This window comes from Trachypithecus francoisi, unplaced genomic scaffold (genome assembly GCF_009764315.1).
Source record: "Trachypithecus francoisi isolate TF-2019V2 unplaced genomic scaffold, Tfra_2.0 Lachesis_group1, whole genome shotgun sequence".
Lineage (NCBI taxonomy): Eukaryota > Metazoa > Chordata > Mammalia > Primates > Cercopithecidae > Trachypithecus > Trachypithecus francoisi.
This window is the reverse complement of record NW_022681454.1, coordinates 39694247-39719244: the sequence shown is the minus strand read 5'-3', so window position 1 is coordinate 39719244 and position 24998 is coordinate 39694247. Positions and strand designations below refer to the sequence as shown.

At 39.3% G+C, this 24998-nt stretch overlaps 1 protein-coding gene across 3 annotated transcripts in view; it reads left to right on the top strand.

Moving 5' to 3' along the window:
• The window catches only part of PDS5A (PDS5 cohesin associated factor A), a 170088-nt gene that overhangs the window by 89048 nt on the left and 56042 nt on the right, over positions 1-24998 (top strand). For all 3 annotated transcript variants that reach the window (XM_033214029.1, XM_033214030.1, XM_033214031.1), the window contains 3 exons: positions 8093-8208; positions 20397-20502; positions 22949-23109. In XM_033214029.1, the coding sequence (XP_033069920.1) occupies positions 8093-8208; positions 20397-20502; positions 22949-23109 (383 nt within the window). The remainder of the gene's footprint in view (positions 1-8092; positions 8209-20396; positions 20503-22948; positions 23110-24998) is intronic.

Genomic DNA, 24998 nt, shown 5'->3' with positions numbered 1-24998 from the left:
ATCACTTGAAGCCAGGAGTTTGAGACCAACCTGGGCAGTATATCAAGACCCCAGCCTCTACAAAACATGAAAGAAAATAGCTGCATGTGGTGGTACACACCTATAGTCCTGACTACTCCAGAGGCCGAAACGAGAGGATAACTTGAGCCCAGGAGTTTAAGCCTACAGTGAGCTTAAATGGAATACAACGCTGCATTCCAGCCTGGGTGACAGAACAAGATCCTGTCTCCAAAAAGTTTTTTAAAAGCTAAAAAAAAGCCTGGCCAGGTGCGGTGGCTCACACCTGTAATCCCAGCACTTCGGGAGGCCAAGGTTGGCGGATCATGAGGTCAGGAGATCGAGACCATCTTGGCTAACACAGTGAGACCCTGTCTCTACTAAAAATACAAAAAAAAAAAAAAATTAGCCAGGCATGGTAGCGGGTGCCTGTAGTCCCAGCTACTCTGGAGGCTGAGGCAGGAGAATCGCGTTAACTCAGGAGGTGGAGCTTGCGGTGAGCTGAGATAATGACACTGCCCTCCAGCCTGGGCGACAGAGCAAGACTCCGTCTCAGAAAAAAAAAGCCCTTGAGGTTTAGTAAAAATATTACAAAAAAGCTAGGGATAATTTATCATTGAAGAAAGAAAACATGTTTAAATAAATTTAGTGCTGCCTAAGTGTACAGTGTTTATAAAGTCTACAGTAGTGTACAGTAATGTCCTATTTCTTCATATTCATTCACCACTTACTCACTGACTTACTCAGGTCAACTTCCAGTCCTGTAAGCTTCATTTATGATAAGTGTTTATGTAGGTGTACTGTTTTTTATCTTTTATATGGCATTTTTATTATATGGTTTATATTATGTTTTTATCTTTCGTATTTTTACCTTATGTCTAGATAATGTTTACACAAATACCACTGTGTTACAGTTCCCTATGGCATTTAGCATAGTAACATGCTGTACAATTTTGTAGTATAGAAGTAGTACACTATACTGTTTAGGTTTGTGTGCATGCACTCTGATGCTCACATGATGAAATTGCCTTAACAACACATTTCTCAAAATCTGCCTCCACCGTTAAGTGGTGGATAATTCTTTGTGTTTGTGGGCGGGGGGAGGGTATGTGTTTCTCCGTATAAGGGCCCCGCACTGCCCTATTGGATTTAAATAAATAATCCTTCTTACAATATTACGCATAAACGTCAAGTACTATGCTTGGTACCAGGCTTATAGAGACAAATAAGGGAAACCTAATTTCAATTACATAGGTCTAACTTTGTTCTAGAAAGGATTAGAGTTGATAGTTTTAAAATAACTTATAAAGGATACAGACTATATTAGATGTATATGCAAAGAGGTCTAGCTGCATAGAACATGTATCTTTTATTCAGCATAGAGACCTGAATACCATTACAAATACCAATAATTAGGAGGACTTGAGGAGGAAAACCAATTTAGGGAAGAGAAAAGAGTGGGCTTGTCTCTCAGGGCTGGGAATGTGGATGTGCCAAATTCCCAGACTGCCTCAACCTTTGCATTTGCACTTCTTTTTAAAATTTTATTTACTTTTTTATTTTTTTGAGATAGGCTCTTGCTCTGTCACCCAGGCTGGAGTGCAATGACACAATCTCAGCTCGCTGTAACCTCTGCATCTAGGGCTCAAATGATCCTCCTGCCTCAGCCTCCCAAGTAGCTGGGACTACAGGCATGCACCATCATGCCTGACTAATTTTTGTATTTTTAGTAGAGACGAGATTTCACCATGTTGCCCAGGCTGGTCTTGAACTCCTGGACTCAAGTGATCCTACCCACCTTGGCCTCCCAACGTATTGGGATTATAGGCATGATCCACCATGCCCAACAAGCTTTGTACTTCTGAGCTGAGTAACTTGCTGAAAACGCTTAAAAGTTTCATTGTCTTCTTTGGCATTTAGAAGTCTAGTTTCAGAGTACTGTGTCCTGCAGAGAATCTACTATTATAATTAGATCAGACAATGAAATAGTTTGAAAAGGCTGGGTGCGGTGGCTCACTCTTGTAATCCCAACACTGTGAATGCATCAGCCACACAGCATAGCCAATCAGTGCTCTTGATATTAGGAGCCAGTGAGGTAGAAATGAACACTGCACTTGCAGTGGTAAGAGCATGGGTTCATGATACCTTCTTTTCTAGCTCATATGTTGGCATTGTGTGACTTGAGTATGTTATTTATATGCTCTCATATGTAAAGTGGGACTTAGAATACCCCTTAGACACATATGAAAACAACCTCTATTAGAGTACCTCCATGAGTTTGTCCTTTCCTCCATGGGCTACTGAATATTATTTACATATTTCCTCTATTATCCCCATTCCTCTTCTGATGTAGAAGAATAAAGAAAAATATGCAAATGTAAAATTTAGTTTCTCTCATTCTGTGTAGCTTGCATTCCATCCTTAAGAGTTCCTTCTCTGTACCCTAATGTATATTTATCATTACCTCCTTATTTTCATAAATTACAATCATATCTCACTTCTCAAGAGGTAGATATTAGTTGGTAAGAGAGTTAGTAGGCAGAGACATCTAATATTTTCTTCCCTCTTTGTCCAAGTTCCATTTCTGAAAAATCTTAGCAAAAATACTTTGAGCAAAGATTACCAACAGACATGTGTATTTGTGTGTGGGTTGGGGGATATAATGAATGAGAGTGAGAGGTGGAATTGAAATGTGATGTATAGATTTACTTTCCCTTTAGAATTCAGGTTTTAAATTTCTACACCTTGACCCTAGAGAAGGACCACATATTTACCATAGCTTCAGTGGTGCATCCTAGTTTATGCTCCATTGCTCCCTCTATGAGAATGGTCTCCAAATTTTAATATTTTCCAGGAAGCTTGTTTATTCAGCATTTAATGAAACAGTCCTCAGTTTGAATATCAGCTATATAGTTTACTACCAATATGACCTTTAGTAAGTTACTCAGTATTTTCAAGCCTCCTTATTCATTTTCTTCACCTATAAATATAATGTAAAATGAAATTTTATATGTGACCTAATGCAGGGCCCCCTTGCACTGCCTGCAGGGTTTCAATAAATGGTCATTCTTATAAGTCTTACCCTTACAAAGAGTAGGGATCTTTAAAATAGGTATAATGTAGGATTATGAATCTCTCCATCTTTTAACCAAGTCTCAACATGAGTTTTTTATGGACTACAGTTTTAAGAACTCTCCTCTACCTAATAACCTGGATATGCATTGTGTCTTCAGAAGTCCAAATATCTTCTTCCTTGATCAATCACACACTTAAAATTCACTGCATGATTTAATAAATTTCATAATTCATGGTTGCTCATGGAGCTTGCAGAATAAGTGACAGAGACTGACAGATATTTCCATTGAATTGTGTGCTTTGGTAAAATAAAGGAGCATTACTCATTCCAGGCAGGGGTGGAAATAGGTCCAGGAATGACTTCTTCCAGAATAAGTGACTCTTAAGTTGAGTCTTAAAGGGTGAGTAGGAAGTAGACCATTGTGTGAAGAATGACTGCTATATTTCTAGTTTGACTGACTGGATATCAGAGGAGATGCGTTAGGGAAGAAGATAGCGTCTTAGCAGTTGTGTTCAGAAGTGTTGAGATTCAAGCCTGGTTCTATATATTAGCAGAGTTATATCACTTGGAGGAAGTAGAGAAGAAATGAAAGAGGAGACAAATCTGAGAATACCCACTCTGTCTCTTTCTCTCTTTGTGTGTGTGTGTGTGTGTGTGTGTGTCTGTGTGTGTTGTGTGTGTGTTTAGACAGCATCTCACTGTGTTGCCCAGTCTGTGGAGTGCAGTGTTGTGATCATAGCTCATTACAGCCTTGACCTCCTGGGCTCAAGTGATCCTCCTACCTCAGCCTCCAAAATAGTTGGGACTACAGATGTGTGCCACCATGCCCAACTAATTTTTTGATTTTTTTTTTAAGAGAAGAGATCTCACTGTGTTGCCCAGATTGGTCTCATACTGCTGAGCTCAGGTGATCCTCCTGCCTCAGCCCTGTTTCTGTTTAGTTATATCTTTTTATAATTCAATGAGTATAATGCACATCTTACTGTAATATGAAAGTTAAAACTTTGGAAGTTGCCTTTTTTTTTTTTGAGACAGTCTCACTCATGTTATTGGAATGCAGTGGTGTGATCTCAGCTTACTGCAACCTCTGCCTCCCAGGTTCAAGCAATTTTCCTGCCTAAGCCTCTTGAGTAGCTGGGATTATAGGCACCCGCCACCACACCCGGCTAATTTGTTTGTATTTTTAGTAGAGATGGGGCTTCACCATGTTGGCCAGGCTGTCTCGAACTCCTGACTTTGGGGCATCCGCCTGCCTCGGCCTCCCAAAGTGCTGGGATTACAGGCATGAACCACGTGACCAGCCTAAAACATTTTTTTTTTTTCTAATTGTCAAAAGGAAAAGATGTACAAAGAGGAAAGGGGTAATATATGGACACAGTATTTTTTAAGCTCTCTCATTATTTTATTTTAAAAATCAGATTGATAAATTATAAGCATATTGAAAATAGAGCTTAATCTTTTGATATTTCTTAAGAGTACTTAAACAATGTATGCAATTAATAAATATATACTAGTAGTAGTAATATACATTGCTACTATAGATTTTATCGGAAATTTCCAAAACATTGTCATGCATACAGACAACTATTTGGTTTTGTTTTGAAACTTTCTGCCAACTGTCCTTTCCTAAAAGGTATTGTTATGAGTGATTACCTCAATGTAAGATTGTTATGTGAGAATACAAAAATGTCACTTTAAAAGCTGTTTATCTAGTATTAGTGTTTATATATGTAGGTGTATTTGTGTTATTGTATTTAAATGATTGTGCATTCTTCTTTTTCCCTCAGCACTTTAAAAGTTCTATGTTTACATATCATAATTGTCTTTTCTAATGCCTACTTTTTTCACTTATTAGTGACCTTTTCTAAGGCAGTGGTAATACAGTTGGCCTAGCAGTTTTCCAGTAGTCATATTGTTAGATAATCTGTAACATATTTTTCTTAGGTTAAAGCAACTTAACTTTGTACTAGAGGGGAAAATAATCCCCTTTTAGGGATATTTTCTCCCATAAGATTATATTTAAATTCAGATTTAAAATGTGAACCTCTAGTTTAAAGGAAATTATGTAAGGGATTAAGCACTGAATATTTTTCTTTTCTCTAATGCTGAAATATTGCCCAGCTAATTACAGCTTGTTACAGTGAGTTAGACATCTGCTAATGACTAAGAAATATCCTTCAGAATCTCAGTCCTTTGGACTTAGACTATTAACAAATATCTATGATATCAAATTTAATGTAACCTTTGTAATTCATATCAAGATATAACTGAGTTTAATAGAAATCTTTTCTCCCTTTGTTCTGAACATTTCACTAAAATATATTTTTATGAGAAAATCTTATAAATAGAATGATATAATTTGTTACTGCTTTTGTAGTTTAGAATGCATATTTAATGTTCATTATCTCCTCAGCTAAGATACCTATTTGTGCATTTTTATAATTAAAAGCCTTGTTCTTAAATATCTTTCCCAAGGGTCCAGCACATTATAAATTTAACTCTGTCTTTGGAGAAGTCAGTCTCTATAATTACTAAGTCCTCATCTTCAGAAACTTCCAGCAAGAATGTCTTTCTTGGTAGGAACATTTGATCTAATACCATAATCTTTGCTTTTTTTTTTTTTTTTGACACAGAGTCTCACTCTGTTACTCGGGCTGGAGTGCAGTGGCGTGATCTCGGCTCACTGCAGCCTCCACCTCCTGGGTTCAAGCAATTGTGCTGCCTCAGTTTCCTGAATAGCTGGGGCTACAGGCATGTATCACCACGCCTGACTGATTTTTTAATATTTTTAGTAGAGATGGGGTTTCACCATCTTGGTCAGGCTGGTCTCAACTCCTGACCTCAAATGATCCGTCCACCTCGGCCTCCCTAAGTGTTGGGATTACAGGCATGAGCCACTGCGCCTGGCCTAATATCATAATCTTTGAGCTTAAATGGATAGTTACTTTTTTGTTTGTTTGTTTGTTTGTTTTCTTTTTTTGAGAGAGGATCTGTGCAGCTGTGCAATCTCAGGTGGTCACTGCAACTTCTGCCTACCAGGCTCAAGTGATCCCCCCCACCTCAGCCTCCTGAGTAGCTGGGACCACAGGCATGCACCATCACGCCTGGCTAATTTTTTGTATTTTTTGGTAGAAACAGGGTTTTGCCATGTTTCCCAGACTGGTCTCAAACTCTTGAGCTCAGGCAATTCACCTGCCTTGGCCTCCCAAAGTGTTTTAATTACACGCGTGAGCCAGTGCGCCTGGCTGAGAGTTACTTCTATTATTGGGGTCATCTATTAGCCCTCCATAATTATATGTCTAACTTATAAAAAAAATTGTAGGGGTGTACAGGGTTCTCATTTATCCTCCATCTATGTTCTTCCAGAACTGAAAAATTTTGCAAGTATTTATATATGTATGAATATGTTTTTGTTTTTGTTTCTTTTTTTTTTTTTTTTTTTTTTTGAGACGGAGTCTCGCTCTGTCGCCCAGGCTGTAGTGCAGTGGCCGGATCTCAGCTCACTGCAAGCTCCGCCTCCCGGGTTTACGCCATTCTCCCGCCTCAGCCTCCCGAGTAGCTGGGACTACAGGCGCCCGCCACCTCGCCCGGCTAGTTTTTTGTATTTTTTTTAGTAGAGACGGGGTTTCACCATGTTAGCCAGGATGGTCTCGATCTCCTGACCTCGTGATCCGCCCGTCTCGGCCTCCCAAAGTGCTGGGATTACAGGCTTGAGCCACCGCGCCCGGCCTGTTTTTGTTTCTTTTGAGACGGAGTTTTGCTCTTGTTGCCCAGGCTGTAGTGCAATGGCATGATCTTGGCTCACCGCAGCCTCTGCCTCCCGGTTTCAAGCAATTCTCCTGCCTCAGCCTTCCAAGTAGCTAGGATTACAGGCATGCACCACCAAGCCCGGCTGATTTTGTATTTTAGAGACGGGGTTTCTCCATGTTGGTCAGGGTGATCTCAAACTCCCGACCTCAGGTGATCCACCCACCTCGGCCTCCCAAAGTGCTGGGATTACAGGTGTGAGCCGCCCGCACCTGGCCTGAATATGTATTTTTTAAAAAACAAATTAACTGGCCAGGCGCGGGTGGCTCATGCCTGCAATCCCAGCACTTTGGGAGGCTGGGAGTTCAAGACCAGCCTGGCCAACATGATGAAACCACGTGCCTACTAAAAATGCAAAATTAGCCGGGCATAGTGGCGCACACCTTTAATCCCAGCTACTATGGAGGCTGAGGGAGGAGAGTTGTTTCAATCCGGGAGGCAGAGGTTGCAGTGAGCCAAGATTGCGCCATAGCATTCCAGCCTGAGTGACTGACAGAGCGAGACTCTGGCTCCAAAAAGAAAAAAGAAAAAATTAACTGAAACAAAACACAGTATTCTGTCAAATTATGAAATTAAAACCAATAAAGTATACCCATAAAAGTACAAATTGTTTTTATTCTAAATTAGAGTGTTAAAATGGTTGCAATAGGCCAGGCGTGGTGGCTCACACCTGTATTCCCAGCACTTTGGGAGGCCGAGGCAGGCGGATCATTTGAGGTCAGGAGTTCGAGACCAGCCTGGCCAACATGGTGAAACCCCATCTCTATAAAAATACAAAAATTAGCTGGGCATGGTGGCCTGTGCCTGTAATCCCAGCTACTCTGGAGCCTGGGGCAGGAGAATCGTTTGAACCCAGGAGGTGGAGGTTGCAGTGAGCCGAGATCGTGCCACTGCACTCTAGCCTGGTGACAGAGTTAGACTCCGTCTCAAAAAAAAGGTTCCTGTATTAGCCAATAATTTTCATCAAAGAATTGTGAGGCAAGGCTGTGTTCACTCAGAAACCGCATCATACACTTCTTTTCTCTGCTGTCCAGATTTTGCAGTCATTGCTCGGTGGGTGTAAAATTTTTAGTCAGGGTCTGGAGCAGACAATTCTTAACCACTTATGCTGGTTTTGAATATTTCAGTTCCTTCTTTTGGCCTACAGTCATTTTTCTTTTCAAAAATACGAAAGCAAATCACATTTTTGGTAAAACTCTTTTTCTTCTATAGAGAGAAATAGCCCGGAAACTTGCAAATCCTAAGCAACCAACAAATCCTTTTCTAGAGATGGTCAAATTTCTGTTGGAAAGAATCGCACCTGTGCACATTGATTCAGAAGCCATAAGGTAAGCCAAGAAGTATATTCACTCAAAAATAGATAATAATCTGAAACTACAATTGTTGTTAATTTAAATTCTGGGCTCCTAAAGATACCTAAAAACCTCCATATGTCTCTTTTTAATCACAGGGGTGTACATCATTCCAGTTGAAGGGAAAGCCTTCGCATTTTATGATCTTTGACTTTATTTAATGCTTTCTGTTTTTAAAGAGTTCTTGTGTTTATTTTTAGCTTACGCGTTCTCATTAAAGAAAACTTAGAACAAAGAGAAAGACAGAAAAAGAAATATTTTAGATCTTTGTTACTGTTGACCAACCTCTCAGTTTTCTTAAGTATTTTAATGGCCCTGTAATATTCTGTAGTACATACTATACCACTGTTCATTTAATGTATGAGAACAGAATGATATATTGGAAAGAGGACAGGATTATCTTTAGACAAATTTGGTTTCAAAACATAAGTCTACTTTGTGGCTTTGGATAAAGTCTTTGGATTCCATTTATTTTCAACTTTAATATGGGCATAAAATCGTGGTGGATGATTATGTTAATTTGAGATAGTATATAAAGGTAAGCAGCCTGGCATCATAGACGTTAGTTACGAGCTATTGATTTTTTATTACGTATTCTCATGATTTCAGACTTTTCAAACTTCTGGTAATGCTTTTCTCTTGCACCAATCATTTTTCCAGTAGATAAGCTATATATCTTTCCATATTGAGTTACTGTGCAGCACTTGTTGGTTCTTTTTCCAAACAACTTAGAATTCAGAGATCAGTTCCAGTGCCCAAGCTTCACTGTTTATTTCACCTTAGGTGAATCACTGACGTGGCTGTATTGAAATGCTGATTGTCATTTGCTAGGGCTTTCATAACAAAATACCCCAAAGTGCCTAGCCTGAACAAAAGGAATTTATTTTCTCACAGTTCTGGAGGTGTAAGCCTGAGATCCAAGGTATCAGCAATTTTAAATTTTTTCCTGAAGCCTCTCACACCTTCATTTGCAGATGGCTTCCTTCGCACTATGTCCTCTCATGGTCTTTTCTCTGTGCACCCAGCATGTCTATGTCCTAATCTCTTATAAGAACAATAGCTATATTGGATTAGGCCCCACCCATTCAGTCGTATTTTACCTTGATTATCTTTTCAAAGGCCCTGTCTCTAAATACAGTCACATTCTGAGATACCAGGGATTAGAATTAATATGAATTTGGGAGAAACACATGTCAGCCCATAACATAATAAATGTACATGTATTTGGGCTATGTCTGATAATTTAATACATTTATACAGTTTGTGAAGATCAAATCAGTGTATTGGTGATATACATCACTGTAAATATTCATCTTTATGCTAGAAACATTCAAATTATCTTCTAGCCATTAAACTACAGTCACTCTCCCAATCTCTAAAACACTAGTTGTTCTATATTAATTAACCTCTCTTCATTCCCCCTTTCTCACCCTTCCCAGCTTCTTTTAGCTACCAGTCTACTATGTCATCATGAGATTCACATTTTTAGCTCCCACATATGACTGAGAATATGCAGTATTTGTTTTTTTGTTCTTGGCTTGTTTTATTTAACGTAATGAGCTCCATTTCCATACGCATTGCTACAAATGGCAGGATTTCATTCTTTTTTTATGGCTGAATAATTTTTCATTGTACATATATACCACATTTTCTTTCTTCATTCGTTGATGTGCACTTAGGTTGATTCCATATTGGCTATTGTGAATAGTGACACAATAAACTTAGGAGTGCAGATATCTCTTCAATATGTTAATTTCCATTTTAAAAAATATATACCCAGTAGTGGAATTTCTAGATCATATGGTAGATCTAGTTTTAGTTTTTTGAGGAACCTCCATACAGTTTTCCTTAGTGGCTATGCTAATTTACATTCCCAACAACAGTGTACGAGGGTTCACTTTTCTCCACATCCTCGCCGGCATCCGTTATTCCCTGTCTTGTTGATAAAAAGCCTTTTTTTTTTTCTTTTTTTTCTTTTTTGCTGGAGTCTTGCTTTGTCACCAGCTGGAGTGCAGTGGCGCCATCTCAGCTCACTGCAATCTTCGCCTTCCGGGATCAAGCAGTTCTCCTGCGTCAGGCTCCCAAGTAGCTAGGACTACAGGCACGCACCACCACGCCCAGCTGATTTTTGTTTTTTAGTAGAAACTGGGTTTCACCATGTTGGCCAGGATGGTCTCAATGTTTTGACCTCATGATCTGCCTGCCTCAGCCTCCCTAAGTGCTGGCATTACAGGCGTGAGCCACCGCACCTGGCCTCTTTTCACACTTTTAAATTGGAATTTTTGTGTGTGGTTTTGATTTTTTGTCTGTCTTGTGTTTTTTTGTTTTGTTTTATTATTTTGCAGTTGAGTTGTTTGAACTCCTTACATGTTCTGGTTATTAATCCGTTGACAGATGGATAATTTGCAAATATTTTCTCATTCTGTGGGTTATCTCTTTGCTTTTTTTATTGCTACCTTAGCTGTGCAGAACCATTTTAGCTTAATGTAATCGTATTTTTCTATTTTTGCTTTGGTTGCCTATACTTTTGGGATGTTAACACAAACAAACTTGGCTCAGATCAACGTCTTTAAGCATTATCCTAGCATTTTCTGCTAGTAGTTTCATCCACTAGGTCTTAATCCATTTTGATTTATTTTTTTAGAGAGTGAGGGATAGGGGCATATCACTGATGAACGTAAATGCAAAAATCCTCAAAAATACTAGCAACCTGATTTCAATAACACATTAAAAATATCATTCATCATGATAAAATGGAATTCATTTCAGGGATGGTTCATAACTCATATATCGATAAACATGATTCATATGAATGGAACCAAGAATAAAAACCGTATAGTCATTTTAATAGGTACCTAAAAAGCATTCAATAAAATTCAATATTACTTTATAATAAATACCCTCAACAAAATAGGTATAGAGGGAACATACCTCAAAATAATAAAGTCCATATGTGACACACCCACACTGAACATTGTGCTGAATGGGGTAAATTGGAAGGCTTTCATCTAATATCTGGAATAAAATATGGAAGCCACTTCTGGCACCTTTGTTCACCAAATTACTGGAAGTCCTGGCCAGAGCAATTAGTCAAGAGAAAAAAAGGCCATCCAAATTTAGCAAGAAGGAAGTCAAATTAGCCTTGTTCGCAGATGACATTATCACAGAAGAAGCTAAAGACTCCACTGAAAAACTGTTAGAACAGATAAATGAATTCAGTATAATTGCAGGATACAAAATCAACATACACAACTCAGTAGCATTTACATATGCCAACAGCAAACAATATGAAAAATCAAGAAAGCAATCTTGTTTACAATAGCTACAAAGAATATTAAATACCTAATAATCAACTTAACTAAATAAGTGAAAGATCTATTACAAGGAATACTTTAAAACGCTGATGGAAGAAATTAAAGATAACACACAAAAAAAGGAAAGATATTCCATGCTCATGAAATGGAAGATTTTTTTTTTTAAATATTTCTTTTTTTCCTTTTTTTTTCTTTTTTGAGACGGCGTTTGGCTCTTGTTGCCCAGACTGGAGTGCAATGGCGTGATCTCAGCTCACTGCAGCCTCCACCTCGTGTTCAAGCAATTCTCCTGCATCAGCCTCCCGAGTAGCCAATATTAACAGGCATGCACCACCACACCCGCCTAATTTTGTATTTTTAGTAGAGACACGGTTTCTCCATGTTGGTCGGGCTGGTCTCAAACTCCTGACCTCAGGTGATCTGTCCGCCTTGGCCTCCCAAAGTGCTGGGATTACAGGCATGAGCCACCATACCTGGCCAAAATTAATCTTGTTAAAATGACAGTACTACTCAAACTAAATGGAATTTCTATCAAAATACAAATGACATTCTTCATGGAAATAGAAAAAACATCCTAACTTTTACATGGAACCACAAAAGACTCAAATAGCCAAGCAATATGAGGAAAAAGAACAAAAGCTGGAGCGATCACACTACCTGACTTTAAAATATACTACAAAACTACACTAACCAAATCAACATGATACTGGCATGAAAACTGGACACATCTAAAGGAACAGAATTGAGAACCCAGATACATGTTCGTGCTTTTTTGGCCAGCTCATTTCCAACAGAGGTGTCAAGCACATACAAGGGGGGAAGGGATAGTCTCTACAATATTGTGCTTGGAAAACTGACTAGCAGAAGAATGAAACTAGACCCCTATTTCTCATCTCTCAACGTATAAAAAAGTCAAAATTGACTTTTTTTTCTTTCTTTGTTTTTGAGACAAGGTCTTGTTGTGTCACCCAGGCTGGGATAGAGTGGCATGATCATAGTTCACTGCAGCCTTGACCTCCTGGGCTCAGGTGATGCTCCTCCCTCAGCCTCCAGAGTAAATGGGACCATAGGCCCATGCCACCACAACTGGCTAATTTTGTGAACGTGCTTTTTTTGTTTTTGTTTGTTTGTTTTGGTTTGGTTTTGGTAGAGACAGGGTTTTGCCATGCCGTCCAGGCTGGTCTCAAACTCCTGGACCCAAGCACTCCACCCACCTTGGCCTCCAAGAGTGCTGAGATTATAGGCATGAGCCACCAAACCCAGCCCTTTTTTGTTAAGATTTTCTTTTTTTTTTTCTCTTTCCTTTTTTGGATATGGGGTCTCACTCTGTCGCCCAGGCTGAAGTGCAGTGGCACAATCCTGGCTCACTGTTGTGTAGGCTCAAGCAATCTCAGACCTCAGCTTCCTGAGTAGGTGGAACTATAGATGTGCATCACCATGCTCAGCTAATTAAGTTCTTTTATAGAGAAGCAGTTTTGCCATGTTGCCCAGGCTGGTCTTGAGCTCCTGGGCACAAGCGATCTGCCCACCTTGGCCTCCTAAAGTGCTGGTATTTCAGGCATGAGCCACCATACCTAAGTCTTGTCTTGTCTCATCTCTTCTCTTCTCCTTTTTCTTTCTTTTTCTTTCTCTTTTTCTATTTTTTTTTTTGAGAAGGAATCTTGCTCTGTCACCCGAGCTGGAGTGTGCAGTGGCATGATCTTGGCTCACTGCCACCTCTGCCTCCTGGGTTCAAGTGATTTTCTTTTTTTTTTGAGACAGAGTCTCGCTCTGTCGCCCAGCCTGGAGTGCAGTGGCCGGATCTCAGCTCACTGCAAGCTCCGCCTCCCGGGTCTACACCATTCTCCTGCCTCAGCCTCCCGAGTAGCTGGGACTACAGGTGCCCGTCACCTCGCCTGGCCAGTTTTTTGTATTTTTTAGTAGAGACGGGGTTTCACCGGGTTAGCCAGGATGGTTTTGATCTCCTGACCTCGTGATCTGCCCATCTTGGCCTCCCAAAGTGATAGGATTACAGGCTTGAGCCACTGCGCCCGGCCTGTTCAAGCGATTTTCCTGCCTCAGCCTCCTGAGTAGCTGGGTCTACAGGTATGTGCCACCATGCTAGACTACTTTTTTGTATTTTTAGTAGAGACGGGGTTTCACCGTGTTGGCCAGGCTGGTCTCAAGCTCCTGTGCTCAAGCAATCTGCCCACCTCGGCCTCCCAAATTGCTGGGATTTCAGGCATGAATCACTGTGCCTGGCCTAGAATTTTGAAAGAAAGGATTGAGGTTAATATAAAATCATTCTAAATATAATCCATTTCCCCCCCATATATATGTCCATATACCTTGACATATGTGTGTTACAGTTAGTTAATGGTCTATAGGTAGTAGATGAAAATGAAGTAGTCATTGTAATGATGGCTGGAACCCAGGTAAAAGTAAAATTTTAAAAAGGAAAGAGTTGAGGACTGAATCCTGAGGGAAATTAGCAATTAAGTGGCTGGCAGAAGATAATGGACTTAAATTTTTTTTTAAGTTTTAAGCAGACATAGTCAAAAGCAGAAAATTGGGAGTTTTATCACAGAAACCAAAGTGGGGCTAGGGAGGACTCAGATGGTATCCAGAAGTTGATTAAATACTAAGAATCATCGCCTGGATTAGGAAATGGGAAAAAATCACAATGACCAGAGCAGTTTCTGTGGAGTAGCAAGGACAAAGCCAGAATACCATGGATTCAGAAGGCATAGGACAGTCTTTCCAACATCTACATCATGGTACACAGAGAAAGTGATCAGTGTTACTTAGGCAGAGAAGACTGCTGAGTGTGTTTTTTACTGACCCAGCTCATCAGAAAGCCACTGGGTACCACTTGGCTACACTGAGGCTTGAGCATATTAAAGGGATACATAGTCTCGTCACCCTTCTAAACCCTGCTTAGGAGATAAATTGACAGCACAAGTGGGGACAATCAGTGCAGAGAGCACCAACCTTATATAAAAAGCAAAGGAGGGCCAGGCATGGTGGCTCATGCCTATAATCCCAGCACTTTGGGAGGCCGAGGCAGGCGGATCACAAGGTCAGGACTTTGAGACCAGCCTGACCAACATGGTGAAAACCCCGTCTTTACTAAAAATACAAAAATTAGCCTGATGTGGTGGCACGCAACTGTAATCCCAGCTACTCAGGAGGCTGAGGCTGGAGAATCACTTGAACCTAGGAGGTGGAGGTTGCAGTGACCGGAGATCACGTTATTGCACTCCAGCCTGGGTGACAGAGCAAGACTCCGTCTTAATAAAAAACAAAGGAGAAGACTGGGTGTAGTAATCCCAGCACTTTGGGAGGCAGAGGTGGGTGGATCACTTGAGTCCAGGAGTTCAAAACAAGCCTAGGCAATATTGGCAAAACCCCATCTCTACAAAAATACAGAAATTAGCAGGACACCAGGGCATGTGCCTGTGGTCCCAGCTATGTGGGAGGCTGAAGTGGAAGAATGAGCCCAGGAAGCAGAGGTTACAGTGAGCTGAGATCACGGCACTTCACTCTATCCTGGGCAACAGAATGAGACTGTGTCTCAAAATAAGACAAAAACAAAAAAACTGAGCTAAAATCAGAGTTTGAGCCTCAAAAGAAAAGTAACAGAGAAAAATAAGATGATGGAAAGGGAGTAAGCTTGAAGAAGAATCTTCTGCTGTTATTTTTGGCTAAATAATTTTGAATGTTTAAATACCTTGAAAAGGTGCTAGCTGAAGGTCGGGTGCAGTGGCTCACACCTGTAATCCCAACACTTTGGGAGGCTGAAGTGGGCGGATCACCTGCAGTCAGGAGTTCAAGACCAGCCTGGCCAACATAGTGAAACCCCGTTTGTACTAAAAATACAAAAATTAGGCAGGTGTGGTGGTGCGTGCCTGTAATCCCAGCTACTCGGGAGGCTGAGGCATAAGAATCACTTGAACCTGGGAGGCGGAAGTTGCAGTGAGCCGAGATCGCACCATTGCGCTCCAGCCTGGGCAAAAAAAGCGAAACTCCATCTTTTTTTTTTTTTTTTTTTTTTTTTCTGAGACGGAGTCTTGCTCTGCCGCCCAGGCTGGAGTGCAGTGGCCAGATCTCAGCTCACTGCAAGCTCCGCCTCCCGGGTTTTACGCCATTCTCCTGCCTCAGCCTCCCGAGTAGCTGGGACTACAGGCGCCCGCCTCGACGCCCGGCTAGTTTTTTGTATTTTTTTTAAGTAGAGACGGGGTTTCACCGTATTAGCCAGGATGGTCTCGATCTCCTGACCTCATGATCCGCCCGTCTCGGCCTCCCAAAGTGCTGGGATTACAGGCTTGATCTTTTTTTTTTTTTTAAGGTGCTATTTGAAGACAGATTTCAGATAAGGGAAGGGAAATATAGGTATGAGGGAGCAGCATTCCTAAGGAAGCAGAGTGGAAAGAAGGACATCTTAGCCTATGACAGGACAAAATAATACACACAAGTTAGAGGAGGTTAGAAAATTAGGTATGGAAAATTAGAAGAGTTTTCACTCAAGGCTTCCATTACTACTCTCCCTTCTGTTCAAGATGAAGTTGTTCAGTGGGAGTATTTAGACTTCGGTTAGAATGGTGAAGATTTGTAACAGTGGTTGTATAGCATAGACTTCCCTAGCAGTTTTGAAGAGGCAGTTGGATTGGTGATCATCTTTTGCATCTTGATAGCCCTGTGAAGTATATATTATTTATCTAATTTACAAAAGAGAAAAAATACTTTATAAGAGGAAGGACGGTGAACCTGGTTTGAAGACTTTGGTCTTTCACTTATAGGTGATTACCAACATTACAATGATAGCAGAGATTATGTCTCTCATTTCACACTATATTTCTCAGGGAGACCTTAAGACTTGGCACATGATAGGTAGTTAATAAATACTCATTAAATAATCGTATGCATGGAACCTATCATAGGTATTCATGTATTTATGAATTTTTTTGAAACACACTTGAAATTTTGTTAAATTCAAGCAATGTTTACTAGGATTTCTTAATAAAAAGCTCAATCTGGAATAATTTTCTCAAATTGAATAAATCTTTAAAATACAATGTCAGAGCTAGAATTTCCAGAAAACATATAGGGTAGGCAAAGATTTCTTAGAGGGCACATAATAGCCACAGACTAGGAGAAAATACTTGAAAAGTATGTATTTGGTAAAGTATTATATCCAGGCTATATAAGGAACTCTGACTACTCAATAAGACAAATGACTTTGTTTTAAAATGGACAAATTTGAACAGATACTGGATAAGATGGTAAATAAGCACAAGAAAGGACAGTTAGTATTAATACTCATTTGGGAAATGCAAATTCGGATTTTTACAATTTTATTTTATTTTATTTATTTATTTATTTATTTTGAGACAGAGTCTGGCTCTGTCACCCAGACTGGAGTGCTGTGGCATGATCTCAGCCCACTGCACCCTCCTCCTCCTGAGTTCAAGCCATCCTCCTACCTCAAGTAGCTGTGACTACAGACACACACCACCACACCTGGCTAACTTATTTTTATTTTTGTTGTTTATTTTTTTGGTAGAGACGGGGTTTTGTTACGTTGCCCAGGCTGGTCTCAAGCGATCCTCCCTCCTCAGCCTTTTCAAAGTGCTGTTATTATTGGCATGAGGCAACGTGCCTGGCCTATTTTTATTTATTTATTTTGACACAGGGTCTTGCTCTGTCTCCCAGGTTGGAATGCAGTGATGCAATCATGGCTCACTGCAGTCTTGACCTACTGGGCTCAAGCAATCCTTCCACCTCAGCCTGCTGAGTAGCTGGGACTACAGGGGTGTACCACCACACCTGGCTAATTTTTGTATTTTTTGTAGAGACGGGTTTTACCATGTTGCCCAGGCTGGTCTGGGCTCAAGTGACCTGCCCTACTCAGCCTCCCAAAATGCTGGGATTATAGGTGTGAGCCACTGCGCCCAGTCAGAATTCAAATTATAATGAGAAATGCCACTTACTCACTAGAATATTTAGAATTAAAGATTTTAACCATACTAATTGTTGGTGAATTGGAAAATAGTTCCTTGTTACTTTAAATGTACATACAACATTACCATCCAACCCAGGAATCCTAATACTAGATATTTGTCTAAGAGGAAAGAAAACATACATTCCCTTGTGTTTAACTGCTTTCAGCAGCTGTATTCGTAATAGCTATAAATCAGAAATACTCAGAAGTTCATCATTGGGTAATTGGATATTCATTATGATGGAATACTCAGCAATAGTAAGGAGTAAACTACTGATTATATGCAACAAGTTGGATAAATCTCTAAAGTATTAGCATTATGTCACATGGAAGATGTCAGACACTACATACATGAAGTTCTAGAAAAGTCAAAACTATAGTGACAGAAACCAAACCAGTGGTTGCCAGGGTGAGGGTAGGGAATTGACCACAGAAGAGGTTTAGAGCAATATTTTGTGGAAGTGAGAATGTTTTCTCTCTCTCTCTCTCTCTCTCCTCTCTCTCTCATTTGGAAATTTCTTTAAATGATGCTACACTGATTCATGCTATGGTGTGGATGAATGTCGAGAACATTATGCTAATTGAGAGAAGTCAGTCACAGAGGATAACAGTTGTTTGTTAGTCTGTTCTCATGCTGCTGGTAAAGCCATACCCGAGACTGGGTAATTTATAAAGGAAAGAGGTTTTAATGAACTTGCAGTTCCACATGGTTGGGGAGGCCTCACAATCATGAGGGAAGACAAAGCAAGAACAAAGGGATGTCTTATATGGTGACAGGCAAGAGAGTATGTGCCGGGGAACTCCCGATTTATAAAACCATCAGATCTCCTGAGATTTATTCAGTACCACAAGAACAATATAGAGGAAACTGCCCCCATGTTCAATTATCTGGCCCCGCCCTTGGCATGTGGGGCTTATTACAGTTAAAAGTGAGACTTGAGTGGGGACACAGCCAAACCCTATCAAATTGTATGATTTCATTAATATGAAATGTTCAGAATAGGCAAGTGTATAGGGGAGAAAATAGATTGGTAAATGCCTAGGGCTGGAGGGACTAATGGTGAATGAGTTCCTGCTAACAGGTAAGGGGTTTGACTTAGGATAGTGATGGATGTTCTATAATTAGGGAGTACATCCCTGTGAATATAGTAAAAACCATTGAGTTGTACATTTTAATTCAGTGAATTGTGTGGTGTATTATACTTTAAGTTAATGTTTATACACATATACACCAATTTGGTTTTTTTTAATGTTATCAGATTAACTGAAGATAATGAATTTTAAAATATTTGTTGTGATATAAGAGAAAAAAGGAAAGGAAGTGCTAAACTTAGTTTAAACAGCCATTATGGAGAACAGTGGAGGGTCCTCAAAAAGACTAAGAAATACAACTACCATATGGTCCAGCAATCCCACTACTAGGTATACATCCAAAATAAATAAAATAAGTTTATCAAAGGGATATCCGTACACCCATTATCATTGCAGCATTATTGACAATAGCCAAGATTTGTCCACCAAGGAATGAATGGGTAAAGAAAATATGGTACATAGATAAATGGAATACTATTCGGCCATAAAGAAAGAATGAAATGCTGTCATTCGCAGCAATATGGGTGGCATTGGAGGACATTATGTTAAGTGAAATGAGCCAGGACCAGGAAGTTAAATACCACATGTTCTCACTGGTAGGTGGAAGCTAAAAAAAAAAGTAGATCTCTCAGAAGCAAAAAATAGAACAGGAAACAAAAGGCTGGAGAAGGTAGTGGGAAGGGAAGATTAGGGAGAGATACAAAATTATAGAAAAGGATATAAAATTACAGCTAGATGGGTGGATGAATTCTAGTGTTCCATAGCATAATAGGATGACTATAGTTAATAATAACATAGTTTCAGATAGCTAGGACAATATTGAATGTTCCCAACACAAAGAAATAAGTGTTTAAGATAATGGATATGCAAATTATCCTGATCTTATCACCATGCATTATGTGTCTGGAAACATCACTCTGTACCCCATGAATAGTTATAGTTTTTGTTAATTTTTTATAAGTGAAAAGAATTTCATCTGTATGCTATACATATTTGGTACTTACATTTTTAAAATGAATAATTTGACATATACATAACACCAAAGGAAAAAAAATTAACCAAAATCTTGTTTTGCACATTTGTAATAATAATTGAATGTTCTCATAATAGGGTAATATCTTCTTCAGTTTACTGATCTCAAAACCAGAAATCACATTTGTTTTTACTTAAAATAGCACCATGTTGCTACATCTGATTTTTATTGACCAGATAATATTCTATTTCCTGGTGGTATTTTGAAAAAACTAATTCCTTAATTTTTGACAATTAAATTGTTTCTAATTAATGAATCTTTATAAATATAGCATGATGACTTGCTTCTTTGCTGTAAGTTTATAGAAATAAAGTTACTGATTCAGTAAATTACCAGCAATTAATTCATTTGTCCATGTATATGTTTATTATTTGTATTTTTTTGAGTCAGTTGTCATTGCCCACTTAACTACTATATTATTGTTTTTCTTAAAACTGAAAATGATCTGTGTATATATGGAAATGAATATTAAATTACTTATGTGAATATATTACCAGTGTGTTGTGTCATTTAATTTTAGTTTTGTTATTTTTTAGAAGAGTTACTCTCAATACATTAAGGTTTTTAGGGGGATAAACTAAGTAGAGGTTTAGTTATCAAGTAGATGACAAGGTTGAACTTTTTTCCCTCACAGAAATTCCTTTGAATTTAATATTTTAAGGTTCTATATATGTTCTGTCACAGTGTGATTAGGATATAGTTACTACTCTAGTGGTTACTGATTTATATTTTCTTATTTTTATAGTGCACTAGTGAAATTGATGAATAAGTCAATAGAGGGGACAGCAGATGATGAAGAGGAGGGTGTAAGTCCAGATACAGCTATCCGTTCAGGACTTGAACTTCTTAAGGTATTTTTGAAACAGTTTTGTTGCCATGTATTTCCCTGGGGTCATAATTTGCCTTCCCTTCAGGATATGCAAGAGTCAGGCTTATTTCATAGGAAACTATTTGAAAGATTTAAAACCTGTGTTGGAAATCAGATTATGTAAAAGTAATATTTTTATGTTATAATATAATAATGTAATTATTTTACATTATAAATTAATATTTGTTTCACTGTTTATCATTTTCATGCCTTCTATGGTTGGTAGTGATTACTGTACAATCTATTCTTAGTAATAGCAAGGTGTGACTTAAGACTTAGTGGACAGGGTATGTGACTAAATCTAGGGGAGGGAATATCATCATTAAAGGGAATATTTCTTGGTATATTTGTGGGTTTTTTGGGAGACTGGCATGACTAGAAAAAAGGGGTGTTTTGAGGAATAATGGGAGACAAGGTTGGTTCCAGATTGTCGAGTGCCACTGGGTAAGAAAGGTACTGTCATGAGCTTTAACCTGGCTTACAACCAGCTGCAGCCCTTGATAGAACTTTCATTGGATTGAGTAAAAGAGGGGAAGAAATTGAAGGCAAAGGGACATGATACCACTGTGACTTACAGGAGAAGAGACAAACCAGTGCAATGGATGTTACATAGAAAAAGAATTATGGGCTCATATTCCGAGGTTCTTTTTTTTTTTTTTTTTTTGAGATGGAGTCTCGCTCTGTCGCCCAGGCTGGAGTGCAGTGGCCGGATCTCGGCTCACTGCAAGCTGCGCCTCCCGGGTTTACACCATTCTCCTGCCTCAGCCTCCCGAGTAGCTGGGACTACAGGCGCCCGCCACCTCGCCCGGCTAGTTTTTTTGCATTTTTTAGTAGAGACGGGGTTTCACTGTGTTAGCCAGGATGGTCTCGATCTCCTGACCTCGTGATCCGCCCGTCTCGGCCTCCCAAAGTGCTGGGATTACAGGCTTGAGCCACCGCGCCTGGCCAGAGGTAACATTTTTTAATAGATTGGTTTTTATTACATTTTTCTAATTTAATTCTCCAGTTTTCTATAAATAATTAAAACCACATAAGTAAATATTATCACTACAAACCTTGCCAAATGAGACAGTAGCACTTAATGACCATTCAATAAGTGCTTATTGAAAAATTAATGAAAACCACCTGCTCATTCCCCTTTCTCCCCGCTTCTCTCTTTGCATCCCTAATGTTGATACTACACTAACTGAATTGTTTCTACTTTATGGAAGGTTAACTCTTTAGACGTGTATCTAACTTGCTAAAAATTATTTAAGAACAGGCTCGTGCTCATGTCATAATAAGGGAATAATTATATATTGTAACCATAATTAAAAGTTCACAGTAGTGGCTTCTTTGTTGATAATTATGATGAGTGATTTCACTTGAAATATTTTCTTGGCTTGGTACAGTGGTTTATGCCTGTAATCCCAGCCGAGGCAGGAGGATCTCTTGAGCACAGGAGTTGGAGACCAGCCTGGGCAACATAGCTAGACCTCATCTCTACAAAAAAAAAAAAAAACCTCTGGGCGCGGTGGCTCACGCCTGTAATCCCAGCACTTTGGGAGGCTGAGGCGGGCAGATCACGGGGTCAGGAGATCGAGACCATCCTGGCAAACACGGTGAAACCCCGTCTCTATTAAAAATATAAAAAATTAGCCGGGCGTGGTGGCGGGTGCCTGTAGTCCCATCTACTCAGGAGGCTGAGGCAGGAGAAGGGCGTGAAACCAGGAGGCAGGGCTTGCAGTGAGCTGAGATCCGGCCACTGCACTCCAGCCTGGGCGACAGAGCAGGACTCTGTCTCAAAAAAAAAAAAAAAATTTTTTTTAGCTGGGCTGGTGCACCTGTAGTCTCAGCTCAGGAGGCTGAGGTGGGAGATTGAGACCACAGTGAGCTGTGACGTTCCACCACACTCTAGCCTAGGTGACAGAGTGAAATCCTGTCGCAAAAAAAAAAAAAGAAAAAAAAATTTCTCATAGATTATCTTTTTGCCAGTCAAAGAAAGCTCTGAGTTAGCATTTTGTTTACATTACACAAAGATTGAGTCATTACGTATGGAGGTTTTATTTCAAGTAAGCATTCCTTCATCTACATACAATATATTTATAAACTGATAGTAGTTATTAATATTGTAAATCACATTCCATAAAAAAGGAGTTTTGTGTTCTAAGTAGCAGAGTAGACTAAGAGGTGAAGAAGAAAATAGGACAAAGGCTGTCTGTCAGTTGTGTGAAGGGATAACTGGGAGCTACCACACCACACAGTATTTCTGATAATGTCTAATTAGCCATAACTAACTGCAAGGGTGGCTAGGAGATGTATCTCTATTCTGTGTAGCTAGCATATTTACCCCAGAATTTATTTATTTATTTATTTATTGCGGGAAGTATTTCTTTTTTAATGGATTAAAACAATTGTCTGTACTTCTAAAGCTGTATCTATTTTTTCAGGTTCTGTCTTTCACACATCCTACCTCGTTCCACTCTGCAGAGACATATGAGTCCTTGTTACAGTGCCTAAGAATGGAAGATGACAAGGTGGCAGAAGCTGCTATTCAAATTTTTAGAAATACAGGTCACAAAATAGAAACAGACCTTCCCCAGATACGATCGTGAGTACATTTTTTCTCCCATGGTAAATACAAAAGTTTCTAAGTGTGGGAACCATAAAATCATTGTTTTCCTTTTGTATAGGAAGATAGGAGGGAGGAAAGACAATTTTGATTTAAAAGCTACTTTTCTGTGTCCTCCTCTGTTTTGTCTTTCCCTTGCCTTACACCCCTCTCCCACCATTAGAATGTAGGCAGCAGAGTAAACTGAAACTACATGTTTGTTTATAACAAAATTATTTTAAGATATTAAGAATCAAAGGTTATCACAGAATTTAGTGTTTTATTTATGATTAATATCTTTCTAATCCATGTATATTCATCTTTTTTCTGTAAATGGGTTGTAAATTCAATAACTGTCACACTGCTATCCTACCAAAAAATGGGGCCAATAGTTCACTTTGGCATCTTAAAAATGTTAAGGTGAAACTTGTGTTGAGATGTTATATTTAGACTTAAAATATGCAGAAGACATCTTCTGGAGGAAAAAATACATTGCAAATGGCTGTTGAATCATATGTATTTGCAAGTAGTTCAAGGTATATTGAAATACATACCATTTTCCTCTTGTGGTAATCATAGAACAAGCGGTCTCCTGAAGTTTTTATTAAATTTGTGAGCTTATAGTTTAACTTGTGAAAAATTCAGTGTTCATTGTACATTCTCTTCATTCTCAGCATTGTCTGGCTAATAAAAAAAGTTACCACAATCAGTCCCTGCCCTCGAGGAATTTGTAGACTAGAAATAATAAACTTTATATGTATACATTATTTAAAAAAGATCATTGACACAGTAGGATAGATTTTGATAAGTTTTTCAAGGGAGGAAATCCTATACATTTTTTTAAGGCAGAGGATCTATTCTTAGAGGAATTCTACCCCAAAGGAAGCAATTGAAAATGGGTATAGGTAGAAGAGGTAACTTTGGACGTGAGGAATAAAATACCTCATTCATAAGACTAATGGAGGAGAAAGGAGATAATCACTGGAAAGAAGAAAAGCACAACACTAAAGACCTCAATAACATCTCTGATGGCGTCACTGGATTATACTGCTCTATAAAAAAACAAGAAGAAAGTTTTTTTTTTTTTTTTTTTTTGAGACGGAGTCTTGCTGTGTCGCCCAGGCTGGAGTGCAGTGGCGTGATCTCAGCTCACTGCAAGCTCCGTCTCCCAGGTTCCCGCCATTCTCCCGCCTCAGCCTCCGGAGTAGCTGGGACTACAGGCGCCCGCCACCGCGCCCGGCTAGTTTTTTGTATTTTTAGTAGAGACGGGGTTTCACCGTGTTAGCCAGGAGGGTCTCGATCTCCTGACCTCGTGATCCACCTGTCTCGGCCTCCCAAAGTGCTGGGATTACAGGCTTGAGCCACCGCGCCCGGCCAAGAAGAAAGTTTAAAGTTGACTTTCTGTATTATTTTATTTGGCTAATAATAATAATACATTTAACAACAGTTTGGTTGAAACTGTCTTCCTTTATCATTTACCAGTGTTATTTTATAAGAGATCATAGTCTGGTAGATGGAATGGTGAAAGACTAAACAGATAGGAGAGAGGAAAGACATCTTCCATGTAGAAGTGTGGTCAAGACTCAGTCAAGGAAGTCTGTTTGGGCATGGACATCCCTATCTCATAATTCCAAAGTCTGTAGAGACAGAGTTCAGGCATATTTATAAATGTCACATCAGTCTTATACCAACTAGCATATGTTCCCATTTTTGGTTAAGGTACATGGCCTGGAGCCTGCAGTATAGCTTTTCATATCTAGCCTCCCATTATCATAAGAGGGCATTGTCACCCTTGCATTTGATACCACTAACTTTGTAATCTATGAAACAGGCTCTTCTCTAATAACATTAAATATATGACAAATATCTTTCCGTAAATACTTGTTTCG